General features: G+C 37.0%; 2 protein-coding genes across 4 annotated transcripts; one reads left to right on the top strand and one right to left on the bottom strand.

Moving 5' to 3' along the window:
- The first annotated feature begins 23 nt into the window (after window positions 1–23).
- LOC149738952 (kelch-like protein 26) lies at window positions 24–7585 on the top strand. Of its 2 annotated transcripts, XM_089875550.1 has the most exons (18): window positions 24–198; window positions 365–487; window positions 843–966; window positions 1228–1410; window positions 1662–1754; window positions 1936–2049; window positions 2280–2406; window positions 2717–2923; window positions 3330–3587; window positions 4001–4047; window positions 4271–4383; window positions 4569–4625; window positions 5114–5263; window positions 5589–5699; window positions 5927–6096; window positions 6286–6339; window positions 6431–6604; window positions 7065–7585. In XM_089875550.1, exons 1-18 carry the CDS (start codon window positions 36–38, stop codon window positions 7146–7148), a joined length of 2352 nt encoding a protein of 783 aa, XP_089731676.1. In that variant the 5' UTR covers window positions 24–35; the 3' UTR covers window positions 7149–7585. The 2 variants fall into 2 exon arrangements, with proteins under 2 accessions (XP_089731676.1, XP_089731677.1); XM_089875551.1 differs by lacking the exon at window positions 365–487.
- LOC149738951 (kappa-type opioid receptor-like) lies at window positions 7338–12908 on the bottom strand. 2 transcript variants are annotated; one of them, XM_089875559.1, is made up of 4 exons: window positions 12079–12908; window positions 10235–10501; window positions 9909–10087; window positions 7338–9741 (listed from the first exon to the last, which is right to left on the bottom strand). In XM_089875559.1, the coding sequence occupies exons 2-4, from the start codon at window positions 10470–10472 to the stop codon at window positions 8815–8817; spliced, it is 1344 nt and encodes a 447-aa protein (XP_089731685.1). In that variant the 5' UTR covers window positions 10473–10501; window positions 12079–12908; the 3' UTR covers window positions 7338–8814. The 2 variants fall into 2 exon arrangements, with proteins under 2 accessions (XP_089731685.1, XP_089731684.1); XM_089875558.1 differs by lacking the exon at window positions 12079–12908 and adding an exon at window positions 11720–12037.
- Between the last annotated feature and the right edge of the window lie 732 nt (window positions 12909–13640).

Here is a 13640-nt window from a genome sequence, read left to right as displayed (position 1 = left end):
CTAATGAGAGTTGTTGCAATTTGTTTTTCTTTTAAATGGGAAGTCCTGTAAGTAGAGTCATTCAAGCATGTCCAAACGTGGAAAAAAAGAGAATTTCTCAAAAGTTCAAACCCCTGCCCAACCCCGGCAACAGATTGTATTCTGATAATCAACTATGGGTTGAAATACTTGGCAACTTGAACAACATGAGGCACTCTGGTAAGAAAAAAGTCTTATTCTGTTTTCACAGTTTTTTTCTGTTTTTACAAAAACATTTTTTTCTTTTGTTTTTTACAGTTTTTTCCTATTTTTCCCAAAAAGCTTAAGACAAATTTAATTCTCCTAAAAACTTACTTGAATGCTGGACCAAATTTATGTTTTTTAGGTAGCATGGTGGACTTAGTAATTGTGAATGGTGAACACTCATACCCTTGTCATTCTGTTGTTATGTGTGCAAGATCAAAATACTTTCATGACTTAGTTAAAGCTAGTGTAGCAACAACCAATGGTAAATTGGTCAAAAATTATGCAGACAATTTTGTTTTATTGAAATGTTGTTTTGACGTCACAGTTAAGTGGTTTTAATAAGGTATTATCGTTTACCTGCCGTCTGTATCAGCAGAACCGGAACAGTATGACAAAGAGATAGTTCATTAAATTGTCAATTGTTTATCAGAGTTATAAAACCTGTGTTAAATAAAATAAATAAGTTATATTCAATTATAATAAGCCTGATAGCAACATTATATATATTAAGAGTAGTGTTTGACCTAACTGTAATGTTTATTTTTAAATAAATTATTTTGTTTCAAATAAAAATTTGTATTATTAATTTTACCTGACATGTGTTTTGTTTGAAACAGGTACAATTTGCTTCAATTCTCCTGTTCATTTAAAAGTATGTGAAATTAAAGATATTATTGCTGTAAAGTTGTTGGAATATATCTACACTGGGTGTATTAGCATTCCATTTCAACATTCAAAAGAGTAAGTCTTGTATTCAGAGCAGTTTTAATTGTACCAATATAAAAGTTTATATTTATAACAGCATGGAGTAAAATGATATGTTTTCATTCTCTCTTCTCGTTTAATTTGGTAGTAAACAAAGAATATTTACATAATTATATTATAAAAGTCCTGCTACTCTAAAAAAGCGTTGGTAATTGTGTTTTTTTAAATTAACACACACAGGAAATATTGGATTTAGGTGCTAACGGTATCCCGTCTTACCCCACCATATATGTTAAGGTTCGTGGATGCCTCTGTGAAGTGGGGAGTGAACGACTACATTGAATTTCATGAGAAAGTAAGTCTTAGTCAATATTATTCCCGCCGATCATCATCTGTTCTCTTCCACTCTGTCTTCTCGGATGAGGAGCTGAGGGATCTGAGCATCAACATCCAGGAGACGGACATCATTATCATGATGAGGTAAATTTTATGAACAATTTTTTTATTGGAATTCTAACTTGGAATTAATTAGATATAAATGGCTCGTTGTTTGTCTGCGCCCCCCTCTTTGGTTGACTGATTATAAAAATGCTTGAATTAATTAACTGCTTTGTAATATATTACTTAAAAATATTTTAGTTGAAAAAGAGTTAAAGTTATTAATTTCTATTAAAACATACTTTTCCTATTAAAGTATAATTATATACAACCCGTACAACATTTTTTTTCAGGTTTTCTGAATACTTCTCAGTGGCGAAGAACACGAAGCTGACTTCAAATTTTGTTGTCATGCCACTGTCTGGAAAAGGAGTCCACTGTCACCGGTAAATCCATAAAATTTCCTGTTACTTCTGCTACCAGGCATAATGTAAATAAACGTCGGAAATACACAACATTTTTTCATACCAAATGAGCTGTAGAAAGATTATTTAAAATTAACTTTTTTTTAATTTTCATTTTCCTAAAAATTTTATTTTTAACCCTTACCCAACATCCTGTACTCAGTGAGGTCTTAGTGAGCTGTAGCGATTATTTCCGATGCATGCTCTCTACTTGTTCATTCAAGGAATCCAAACAAGACTGTGTTCAACTTCAAGATATAGATCATGCCACGCTAAGGTACAATAAATTCTAATTTGTATTTGTTTAATTTATTATCTGACGTTAACACTAAATACATTATGACCTATTGATTATCACTTAATTACCTAAAAATATTACTTATTTATCTGGACTTATAACATAACGTAGGTACTGTCTTAGTCTTACACACCATGTGTAACATATATATCGATTGCCTATTTTTTTTCCTACTATTTAACTGCATTTAGTTTTGTGTTATTCTACAGACTGATCATACAGTATTTCTACACCAGCAAAGTTCACTTCACATCTTCTAATGCAGCACAGATTGCAAAGGCAACTGGATGGTTGTGTCCGTGTTTGAATATTTATAATGAAGCTTCGAATTATTTGGTAAGTCTACAGGATAATATATATATACCTTAAATTAAAAGAGTTTATTTAAAATTAAGAAGTTACAGTTTAAAATAAAGAAAAATCATAATTACTTACAAATTCGGTTTAATTTTAGAAATATTTTTATAGAAGATTTTGGATTCAATTACAATTCAGAAACAGACCTACTGTATAATGGATAAAGGGTATTGTGACACAGTGTATATATCTTTTTAACTATAGGTTTTTAACGATAAATATTTGGAAAAAATCAAATTGGTTAAAACTTTTTATCTTTTATAGCCATATTTGCCTATGTTTTATACAGATGGCATGTCTTAGTTGTGACAATTGCTTTGAAATGGAAGAGCTGGGGAGAGATTATGCCTTGCATGAACTACACAGTGCAGCAATGGAATTCATATTAAACAACATGTGGAATTTAACCGACACCGAGCAGTTTTTAAACCTCCACGAAGAAATATTGAGGATTTATCTCAGTAGTGATGTTTTGCAAGCTATGCAGGAAAAACAGGTAAAAAATTTATTATAACTTTTAGATATGGAAAATATTGCATTCGAGTCATTCGACTACAGGTATAAAAATTGTTTTAACATTTGGGGTTAGATAGGAAAAAAATGCTTTTCTTGTTTTTATGTTTAAATTGGTGATACTGGTATTCTCATATGCTTTCCTGATATATAGTTTAATTGGGTGTTTAAATTTGAATTTCAAATAACTGCCTATCGACTAGTAGTGAAGTAGTGTACATTTTGGCATATTTCAAAACATACCTTGTAAAATTAGGAGAGTTAGAAAATGTTACTATTCACTTTTATATTTATATTGTGTCAGAAAAGTGTTCCTTTTTTTTATTTTTTGAATTTTAAAGGTGTTTAAAATTGATTCGAATTTTTGATATTTTACTCTAATTTTTCAGGTGTTTCTTGCAATTATAAAGTGGGGAGTTCGCCATGGAGTCAACTCAATGTTAAATCTTATCTCTGAAACTGTGAGGATTTCATTGATGAATGTGTCCGAGTTAGAAGAGTGTCTTACTCTTGTAAGCAGCCTCTCGATCCCGGAGCGAAAACTCCTGGAAGATAAATTTAAAATCTGGTTACGTAACATCAACATTTCACCCATTGAAGAAAGACTCAAATTTTCCAGGCAAAGGCACAGATCTTGTAGCACTGAAGTAAGTTTATTGGTTGTAGTCAGCGCTTATATGTTGTTTATGTACTGAGGTCTCTTCAACTGTGTCCAAAGCTTAGGTTATACTTTCACTAACTAATCATAATTTGTTTTAGTTTTATTTTTAGTCTGCATTATATAAAATATCATCCATTAAGAAAAATCATCTAAATTGTCAGCCATGCAAGGTCACACCCAAAAACAAGGTGTATGAAACAGAATACATGTGTTATAACAACTGTTGTTTATCTGGGTATGGAAAAAAACAAGTTACATTCATTTATGTTCATATTGTCTAAGTTGAGGCTAATAGGCCAACTCTGGCCTAAATCCTAGATTTTCTGTCATTCCTTGCCATGGGACCTCAACCATATAGAATAAAAGATTTATAATACTATGTTTCTTGTTATGTTTTAGACAGTGGTTCTTATCAGCAGCCCAAACAATAAATTGGAACTTCACAGGTAACTTTTTTGGTTAAATATTTATTCATATAATCTAACCATTGTACCATATAAAAATAAAATATATTTATATTTGATGTAAATATATCATATGATGGTACTATGACAAAAACAATATAATATGAATTACCAGTAAAGTGGTCAACATTAAAACACACTATGGTTAAAAAGATATTCAACTTTTTAGTATTTAACCATTTTTTTAACAAATTATATTTAACAGTTTGTACCGAGCCAATCAAATTGGTGAAGATTTTGCTCACTTTACAATTCTGAATGATTCTCAAACTTTACTTAATTCTTCATGTTCACAATGTTGCAGTGTGCTACCAATGGGTAATTTGTCATTCTGTTATCTGTATTACTAGTGTACTTGTTTTTGTTCAAAAGCTTCATATATACTTTTTTATTATTTATTTTTTTCAGTGTTTTATTTCATCAAATATGCAGGTTGAGAAATGTCCTAAAAAATGTTTTCTATTCTTTAATTTGTGAAATTAAACATTTCAATTTAATTACAGATAGTTCCTACAAAGGACGAGCTTGTGCTGTATTTGACAATAAGCTTTTCCTAACGGGTAAATACACTTTTATACATAAAAAGGCTTTTGTCTTTGTCCGGCCCCGTGGCATAGTGGTAAGCGCGCCTGCCTGTAACCCAGGGTAATGCGTTCAAGGCTCGACGCTGCTACCATTGTGGACGTATGTGTCCTTGGGCAAGACACTTAACGGCAATTGATCCAATCCTGTGGTCACTAATGGGTTGTCCTAATTATCAGCTATACATAAAAAAAAAAATCAACAAAAAAAATGAAAAAAAATCAACAAAAAAAATAATCACCCACAAAGTAACATACATGGTAACTCGTAAGCTGACACGAGGTGTTAAACCCGTGTGATAACGACTGTCGTTTTCCGGCCACGCGAGGATAAAGTAAGTTGCATTCATTCTTTATTTCAAACGTTTCCATGCAAAAACATTTATACATATGAACTGTTATGTTTGTTTTGAAATATATACTTACTTAAAACCATCGTTAAAAAAATCCTTCCATTTTATAAATAGGTGGTATTTCCGGACGTTGTACTTTCACTACGATCAGTGATACATGCATTTATTTGCCTAAGGAACATAAATGGTTGCAAGGACCAAGCTTGAATGATGCAAGACATAGCCATAATATGTTAGCAGTGGGAGACAGTTTATATGTTATTGGTATGATATGTTTAATATATATGGTGCTGTTACAAAATGGTTAATGTATATATGTGGTACTTGACAAAAGAATACAGGTTCAAACCTTGTTGCTGCTACCATTGTGGGTGTATGTGTCTCTGCGCAAATTACTTTATGGTAATTGCTTTCACCCAATGGTTATTTGTTGGTTTGTCCATATGGTAAATGGTTTTGTCAGCCATGCAAAATATTAAATATATTAAAAATAAGTTACATAAGTGGCACCACACCAATTAAATTTGCATTCTGGAATAATTTACATAAAATATGCATTGACTTAAATGTTGTACATTGCCTTTTTCAGGTGGTCCGTTTTGTAAGCGGAAAAAGGGAAGTTGTAAAACACTTCTGAAAACAGTTGAGCGATTAAGAATGTCTGGAAAGAGTTGGGAAAAAGTTCCTTCTTTGCCTGCAGGTTTGAATGTTTAGTTCTGTCTGTAATACAACTTAAATATGGTAGTGTGGGGTAAGACATGTTTTCATTTTCTTTTCTTGTCTAATTTGTATTAAATAAAGAATATTTACAGTATTGTATAACCATAGCCCCAGTTCAAAGCCCAATCAGGAAATATGATTTTTGTGTTAATGGTATCCCACCCTACCCCACAGTACTATATATCACAGCTCATACTTATATTATAGATGACAAGGTCATTAACCTTGTGAGCGCTTCTCTGGGTTCGAAAATTTATGTTTTCTGCTCCCACGAAAATTCCTCTAACACAAGTGTGTATCGTTACTCCACCAAAGAGCAGGATTGGTTACCTCCTCTTACTTTGTTTTCACCACTGCCTTTCCCAGTGCATTTTGTGGTTGGTATATACTATGTTTAATTCATATGATTTTTTTAATTCATGTAGTATTTTTAATTCATATGATTTATTATAATTTGTAGGTTTTTTTTACTTTTACCAAAAATTGTTCTCGAGAAATAATAAGATAGACACTGTCCTGTTTTATTGAAACTTTCACATTTTCCAACCCATTCTAAATTTTTCCAGGCCACATATGACGATACAATATATGCATTTTCCAATCAAGGAACAAGGTATAAGGTATGTTTCATGTATTAGTGTGGCCCCAATAGTTTCCTTTCTTGATAGAGGTTGTTTAACAGCATTTTTTAACTTTTTCCATATATTACAGGTGATGCCATTCAATATAAAGGCAAGCCCAAGATGGGGTCGTTGTGTTGGCTCAGTGAAAACGGGTTGTTGTCCACCAATGTTCCACAATGGAAAGTTGGTGACTGTAGAAGAGGTTTATGATGGACTTAGTTGGTCTGTTTCAGTTCAAACTTTAAAAGAAGCTTTGTTACAGGTAAGTTTGTGAGTTTTAGTTGTAAAAACCGGCCCATTGTGCTGGTGCTATGGCTGTAACGATTCTTCTAGAACAAAGGAAACTGGTTCAAAGCTCGTTGCTGCCACCATTGTGTGCGTATGTCTTCTTGGACAAGACCCTTAACAATAATTGCTCCAACCCAGACTGAAACAGGCCAAAAATGCTGAGCTAACTTTAGAAAGATCCAAATTTGTAACTTTGTAGGTACTTACTTTTTAGGGGTTATTTCTTTTTTAGTTAATGTTTGGATGACAGTTTAGACAACAAACAATAGACCACTTGGTTGAAGCAATTACAGTTTAGTGGCTTACCCAAGGACACATTTACCCACTATGGCAACAGTGAGCCTTGAACCCATAACCGCTGAGCCAGAGGCTGATGCACTAACCACAATTTTATTACTGTATATATTTCATTAAAAATTCACTTCTTTCTGCAGGTGCAAAATGACGAACCAACTCTATTCACTCAACGACCAACATCTTTTAATATCCAGATGCTACATACTTACTTTCCATGTTAGCAACTAAACTACTGTGATTTAAACACAAGAAGCATACTTTTTGTAACTAGCTGCTTAATTTCACAAAATGACATTTTTATTGTACTATTTCTTTACGAAAGTTGGCTTTATTGTCAATAGGTTATTAACGTACAAACAATTTTTTGGGGCTTTTATTATGTATAGAATTAATTCCTTTGCATACACACGTTTTCTGTAGTAAAATTCTGCCAGGGCCATAAATTTTCTTCCATTTACTTTTTTCTAGTTTAATTAAATTTCATATTTTGTCGTGGTACTTATTTACCTTCATTTGTGTAAATGTGCTAGCTGCTTGGTGGCTTTTTCATATACAGCACTTGCCTTACTGTTTTAAATATGCGCCATAGGTGCTTGCACTGTATCATGTGTTTAACAATCAAATGCCGTATTTTGCCGAATATAGAACACACACATTAGATTACAGCATGTTTAGTTTCACTAGCTAAGAACTTCAGTTAGATAAAGAATTCGCATAAGCCAGGTAAGTTATGTTGTAATTTTCATTGCAAATTTTTTAACAATGCTTTTACAGGACTTAGACGGACGAAGCAATATTACATTAGAATACGGTGTGAGTTTGGACATCGACAATATACCGAACATTGTACTTAGGTTGGAACTTGGAAATCAAGAACAAACTGTTTGGAAGAAACAGAACCGTTTGTTATTTACTTAGTAAATAGTATAGTAGGGTTGGAAGATGGGACACCTTTTGATTCTATTTTCTCTTCCCATTGGGTAGCAAACAACATTCAAAGAAAACCTCATCCTCTTATTTTCCATAGACCGTTGTTGGTTGTTTAAAACGCAGATTTAGGATATTTAGATAATATTTGCTAGAGGGATCCTATCGTCCCACAATCTACTATAACATTTAACCAGCAGTTTGTGTCAGAGATACACAGCTTTACAGTTCCAACAGCTAGCGTCAGTTTTATAAGAGTAATCAAGTTGACAGATAGTCAAGCCAGTTAAAGCACAAACGAAGTACTTCGACATTGCTAATCAGTTCATTTTTGTGATTTTATTGTAGGCTAAATGCGTCGTTTTAACTGATGCCTTTGTGTTTCTTTTGTAAAACTGGTATGGTTACACATTCGACGAATCTTAATTAACAAAATGTTTATTTGTACGCGCAATATATACAACGCTGCATCATGGAAGATAAAGAGGTACATAATATTATATATCAATATATCTTGACAATAATAATAAGAGCATAGATCATGCTGTGCACGTTTTCTGCAACGTTGAGATATTGTATATGTTGACGGGTTGTGTAAACAACGGTGGAAATCGGTTTCCACATTAAGATAAGGAAGAAAACAAGGATAAATCGGGCTTCACGCGTCGGAAATCAGTTTGTTTGCTGAATTGAATGCGTTGGTGTGTGTGGTTAATTTTGAGCTTGCGGTTTGGCCGAGTGCCAGGGAAAGAATGCAACAAGTTAACGGGAGACAGAGTACTGGCAGTGAAGATTAATCTGCTGGATTAAAGGATACCGGGTACTTAACCGAGGTAAATATGTACGAGGTATGAGATGAAGGGAACGATAAAAACCTACAGTAAATAAGGAGGCGCCATGCTCGCTAATTACATAGACCACTGACATCGCCAACGACCGTGGAGTTCTACGTTGGATATTTTATGTTGCCGTGCAACTGTTTGGATCTTGGTCTTCTAAGTTTTGTTTAAGCAAGTGCATGTCCGTTTGCTCAGGCGTAACGTCACCCTTCGTCATCGATTTCACGGATGATGACGTAAACGATGACGTAGATGACGAGGCGCCTGACCTCTGAGGAAGCGAACCAGGTCTGGAATATGCAATTACTATCGCTGGCAATACGAGACAGCTTGCGTATCCGAGAACGAAACTGAAATCCCGGAGATTTAGACACTCGGTTGGGCCAAGGTCCAGGCCCCAAATGCGACCCATGTGGTAAATATGAAGCGGCAACCAACAAAGAAAGTACGCCAGTTCTATGAGCGACACCCACACCCCGCCCACAATAAAACGACTCGCCGGCTTTCGGCGTTTCTTTCCCCGCCGTTGCGAGCTGTCTACGACCCGATGTTGGTTTTGTTCAGTCTGGGTAATTTGAGAGTTGTATCTTGCAGCTGTGGCTTTGTACATAACACAAAGGCAAACAGACACTAAAAGTGGTGTGGCATATGCCAAAGCGAAACTGCAAATCACCCACACACGATACGGCTCGTTATTGAGATCCTTGCACTGTGGCTGCAGAGAATCGTCGAATTTTTCTTCATCTCCACTCAGCTCATACACGTCGTACAATTCGGTCTCTTCGACAACAGTCGATGTTTTGTACCATGGAAACAAGGTACACATGTGTTGGTCGGCGCCTATGGCATCGGTTTCCGCAAAGACAAGCATTGGAACGGAGAAGCCAGCCGCTAGCATCCAACCAAAGCCCACCGTTAGTATTTCGATGACCGTGCGGCGAATATTTCCAATACCAGGCCGTTTCCGCATCACTACATAGTCAGCTGCCACCGCCACGGCGAAATAACATTGGCAGAACATGCTCAGCGTCTTCAGGCAGTTAACCAGCTGTAAAAACAAAATAAATCTCAGTTGACGCAGTTCCAAATTGGATATTGTTTGTTACAAAACGAGTCAAAAGGTCTATTTACAAACTTTTTCAAGTAAGCAGTTTCATTTTCAGCAGTTAGGAACTAGTTTTTTAATATTTTCTTAACCAGCACACATATGCCTACCTTGCATGTGATCGAACCGAGTCTCCAATCTCGCAGCGCTCGATATTGCGCTGAAAACGCCAAGCTTGTAACCAACAGAAGAGAAGATATGCATAGATTCTGCATGAAGAGTTTCTGCGAGTACTGGATCACTGTACACCGCTGTGTCATCACCAATCCAACAACATTCAAAACCAAACCTACAACAAAATATTACAACTTTTAAAACGTTGCGCTGTTTTTATAAAAGGCGAATTTTTTCAATTTTTTTTTTTAATATTTAAAACAATTTTCGTTTTTAATTTTTGTTTTCGTTTTTTTTTTATGCGTGGGGGAAATACCCGTACCTGCGACCACTATGACGCAATATATGATAGAAATGACTATAGTTCTCGGGGAGACATTCATTTTCATTAATTCCTTGTCGATAGCATCGGAGAGTTGATTATAATCTTCCTTGTAATCGTATTCAAAATAAGCATATTCCCCATCGTCCTCTGTCAGTGAGGGTTCGTCCAACTGGGCATTTACATTGTAAACAAAAAACAGCACAAGCAGCATGGTATGGGACCGTTGCCGCCACATTTCATTCGACTAAAACCTCACCCGGATCGCTGTAAAAAATGACTTTAAAATTCGATAACGATCTGGTTATTATATCTCTAATAAGCCATGGTATTTTCGGTTACTCGGACTTACACCCTAATGCGGTTTTGATAGCCTGGACCTCTGTCGATCCGACTAAGCTTACCGCAGACACGAGGTCGCCAATGCCACCTGCTAATGAGTCTTATCATTATTGCTGATCAAATCGACCTGTAAGTTGCTCGTGTGTCTCGCGACAGCAAGCGCAAAAGGCTGCTTGCATAATAAATAACTCTGCGGGGGGCGCCGCAAGTGCGGCACGTTATTAGCACTGTTTAGCTAATCCCTGCCATTCGATGCGTTTAACTAATATATTTATACCTCATACATCAAACCTTAACAGTTTCAGCAAATATATATAATCAAACTGTAACTCAAATTAATGTGGTTTCTAACCAAAAACAAACTGGACATAATTTGGGGCGAATTTTCATGCACCCATGCCCACGGCGTTTCTGACCTGTTTGACTGTTTTACTACGACGTTTATTTCGTCCAACGACATATGTCGCTTGCTTGCTTCACGGCAATGGTTAACCACAGTTCGATAATACGAAGGGAGTTTGTCCGTATATTGATTAATCCTTATTACCGCTGCTTTCCTCTCGCACTCTCTAGAGAGGCATCAGTTGTTGAGCGGAAATATTGAAACTTAATGCGAATGAACATCTTGTCGGTTTCGTAACCACGCACCGTTGAATTTTGACGTTGTATTATTCCGCGGGGTTGTAATTGTAACTTCCGCGCGTCGAGCACTTGCGCTGCACCTACTTAGCATATCAATCAAGCGCTCAAGTAGTTGCCAAGTGTGTATCTGTCGCCGAAAGCAAAAGTAACGACCACAGAAGTCCACTTCGCGGTAGCGGTAACAAAAGCCACGGCCGAGATGCGAAATTAAAACTACGCGCCATTAAAATGGCTCTGGTCGTCCGCAGGCAGGCGTGGGAGCCATTATCTAGGGCTGCGAGCTCCATGAGAAAGTGCGTTGTGCTGATATCGATATAGGCGGCTGTCGACGCCCGCAATTATACTCTTACACATGGCCGAGCACTGGTCTACGTGATCACATTAGCAGGTCGGGCGTTATTAGATAATTAGACCTTGGCGGTTTCTCAAAATGAATATCAGTAATCGAGTTATATACGAAATATTGCACAAAGCCAAACACGTTGGCACCGTAACACAAACCTTTAAACGCCAGGTTGTCTCCAACGCGTTTTAAACTGTATTGAAATTCCGCCCCGATCGTCAGCATTCTTGCAAAGCTTATACACCTGATACAGATCATATACGTCAACATAAGCGGTTTCAAAGTTAATACGCGGAAACAACATGATATAGCTAAGCCCAAACTTGTACCTCGCCCTATGGCTTATATCGTACATTTGACGCCTGCACTCAATAAACAGTATTAAACCAGCATGTTCTATATCAAGTCTATCTATCACCAATGTATGCTCACTGTGGTATCACAGGTCCAAGGCTGCGCTATTTGCTACGAGACGGCGTCTTGTTTGAACAACGTTTCTCAAATTACATATACTCACCATTTTACACCCCTTTCAGCACGCTCGTATTTGTTGTACAAGGATCCATAAGAACGCCACAGTCACGTCGTGTTGCGTTATACTCAGCAGGCTACCTCGGTCCAGCTGAACCAGCGTTAATATACAAATGCTGACGCGCAGAAAAAGAATCAATAACAAATCTCGAAACAATCTCCGTGAAAAAAAAATGAAGCGGTTTAAGGGTTGAGAGAGAAGACTTTGATTTCAAAGCACTTGGCACCGGGATTTCTCTCTTGTCTACAATTAGCCTACACGTGACGAATGACACTCAGCTAAGCTTCACTTCGCGTAACTTTTCAAACTAAAATATGCAGCCAGTTCTCGTATTTTGGCAGATACTCGTAAAGCGGATGTGGTGAATATGGTCGTAACCGAAGTCCCTACAGAACGGCTAGTTTTGCGAGCGTGCAATTTACACAGCCTGTACAAAACCACAATCCACACTTGAGCGCTGGCGGCACGAAATGCGCGAAAATAATATTGCTTAGCGAATCGCCTATTTAAAGTGTGGGCTGATCAACACATCCTGGCCAACACTTCCTAAGCTATTCTAGCGATATAAACAATTAGGATGACGCGTCGTCTAACCTCGCACGGACAAATAAACGACAATGCAGATTCTGCCTCGGGTCTTCACGCGTTGATAACACCTCGTACCACAATACCGCATAGACTACACTCCCACAAAATACTGACCCGATATAGTCTGACAAGGGAATCCTTTTAACTTAAAAAAAACAGCCACAACTAAGCGGCCAACGTAGTTTTCTTTGACGCGAATCGAAAGTAATAAGCACGTCAACACTTTCGCGTGAGTGTTTTTCCGGCAGCGCCATTTCGCGGTGCAGCCTAGCAACATGTGCAATGCCTAACATCCTGGCATCTCTTACAACAACACTCGTTTCTCCGTATATAGACTCTGTCTTTACACAGATATCTTTTGCTTTGAACCTCATTGTTGACTTAGCTAATCTTGACCATTGCAGCTAAAAGACACCTCAGCACCTGCTTTTAACACCTTAAGTGTAGAAGTCAATATTTCTAAAGCGCCAGCGCACCTTACACGCTAATATGACAGTAAATTTCCTGTAAACTGAACGTTACAAATTACACGCACTTTAGAGTAAACAAACTGAAGGTGCCCGTCCATCTTAACCTCGCGATTATTACGTCTTGCGCATGGTTACCACTGAGCTCATCCGTGAAGTCTGCGCCGCCGAAACCGCTCGACAGCAGGCCCAGAAACGCTTCCATATGCCACAGCACTTCACACCTACGACGTTTTGGTCTCGCATAGCAGCCACACGGTCGTGACAGCCGGAAATGTCAGGTGATCATGTTTCTACTCAGCACGCTTCATGGCTTCGCTGTGGATCGTCTAGATTGGTATGACAACAATGCAAGCCACATAAGACGGAGCGTAACTAATGAAATTCGCATCTAATTTTGATTCGTAATATATGGTACTACTGTAGGGCAAGATGGGCTACGGTAGCACCTAAATCACCTATTTTTTGATTGAGTTTCAACAATAAACAACC

This window comes from Ciona robusta, chromosome 3 (genome assembly GCF_009617815.1).
Source record: "Ciona robusta chromosome 3, ASM961781v2".
Classification (NCBI taxonomy): domain Eukaryota; kingdom Metazoa; phylum Chordata; class Ascidiacea; order Phlebobranchia; family Cionidae; genus Ciona; species Ciona robusta.
The sequence above is the reverse complement of the archived record's forward strand: the minus strand, read 5'-3'. Positions and strand labels throughout refer to the sequence as shown.

Bases quoted from the DNA above. Each gene is read 5' to 3' on its own strand.
- LOC149738952 (XM_089875550.1), top strand. From the start codon at position 36: ATGGGAAGTCCTGTAAGTAGAGTCATTCAAGCATGTCCAAACGTGGAA. The intron at 199-364 runs GTAAGAAAAAAG...TATGTTTTTTAG, and splicing joins GAACAACATGAGGCACTCTG to GTAGCATGGTGGACTTAGTA. The intron at 4,048-4,270 runs GTAACTTTTTTG...TATATTTAACAG, and splicing joins AATAAATTGGAACTTCACAG to TTTGTACCGAGCCAATCAAA.
- LOC149738951 (XM_089875559.1), bottom strand. From the start codon at position 10,472: ATGTGGCGGCAACGGTCCCATACCATGCTGCTTGTGCTGTTTTTTGTT. The intron at 10,088-10,234 runs GTACGGGTATTT...ATTTTGTTGTAG, and splicing joins TTGCGTCATAGTGGTCGCAG to GTTTGGTTTTGAATGTTGTT. The intron at 9,742-9,908 runs GTAGGCATATGT...TTGTTTTTACAG, and splicing joins TCGGTTCGATCACATGCAAG to CTGGTTAACTGCCTGAAGAC.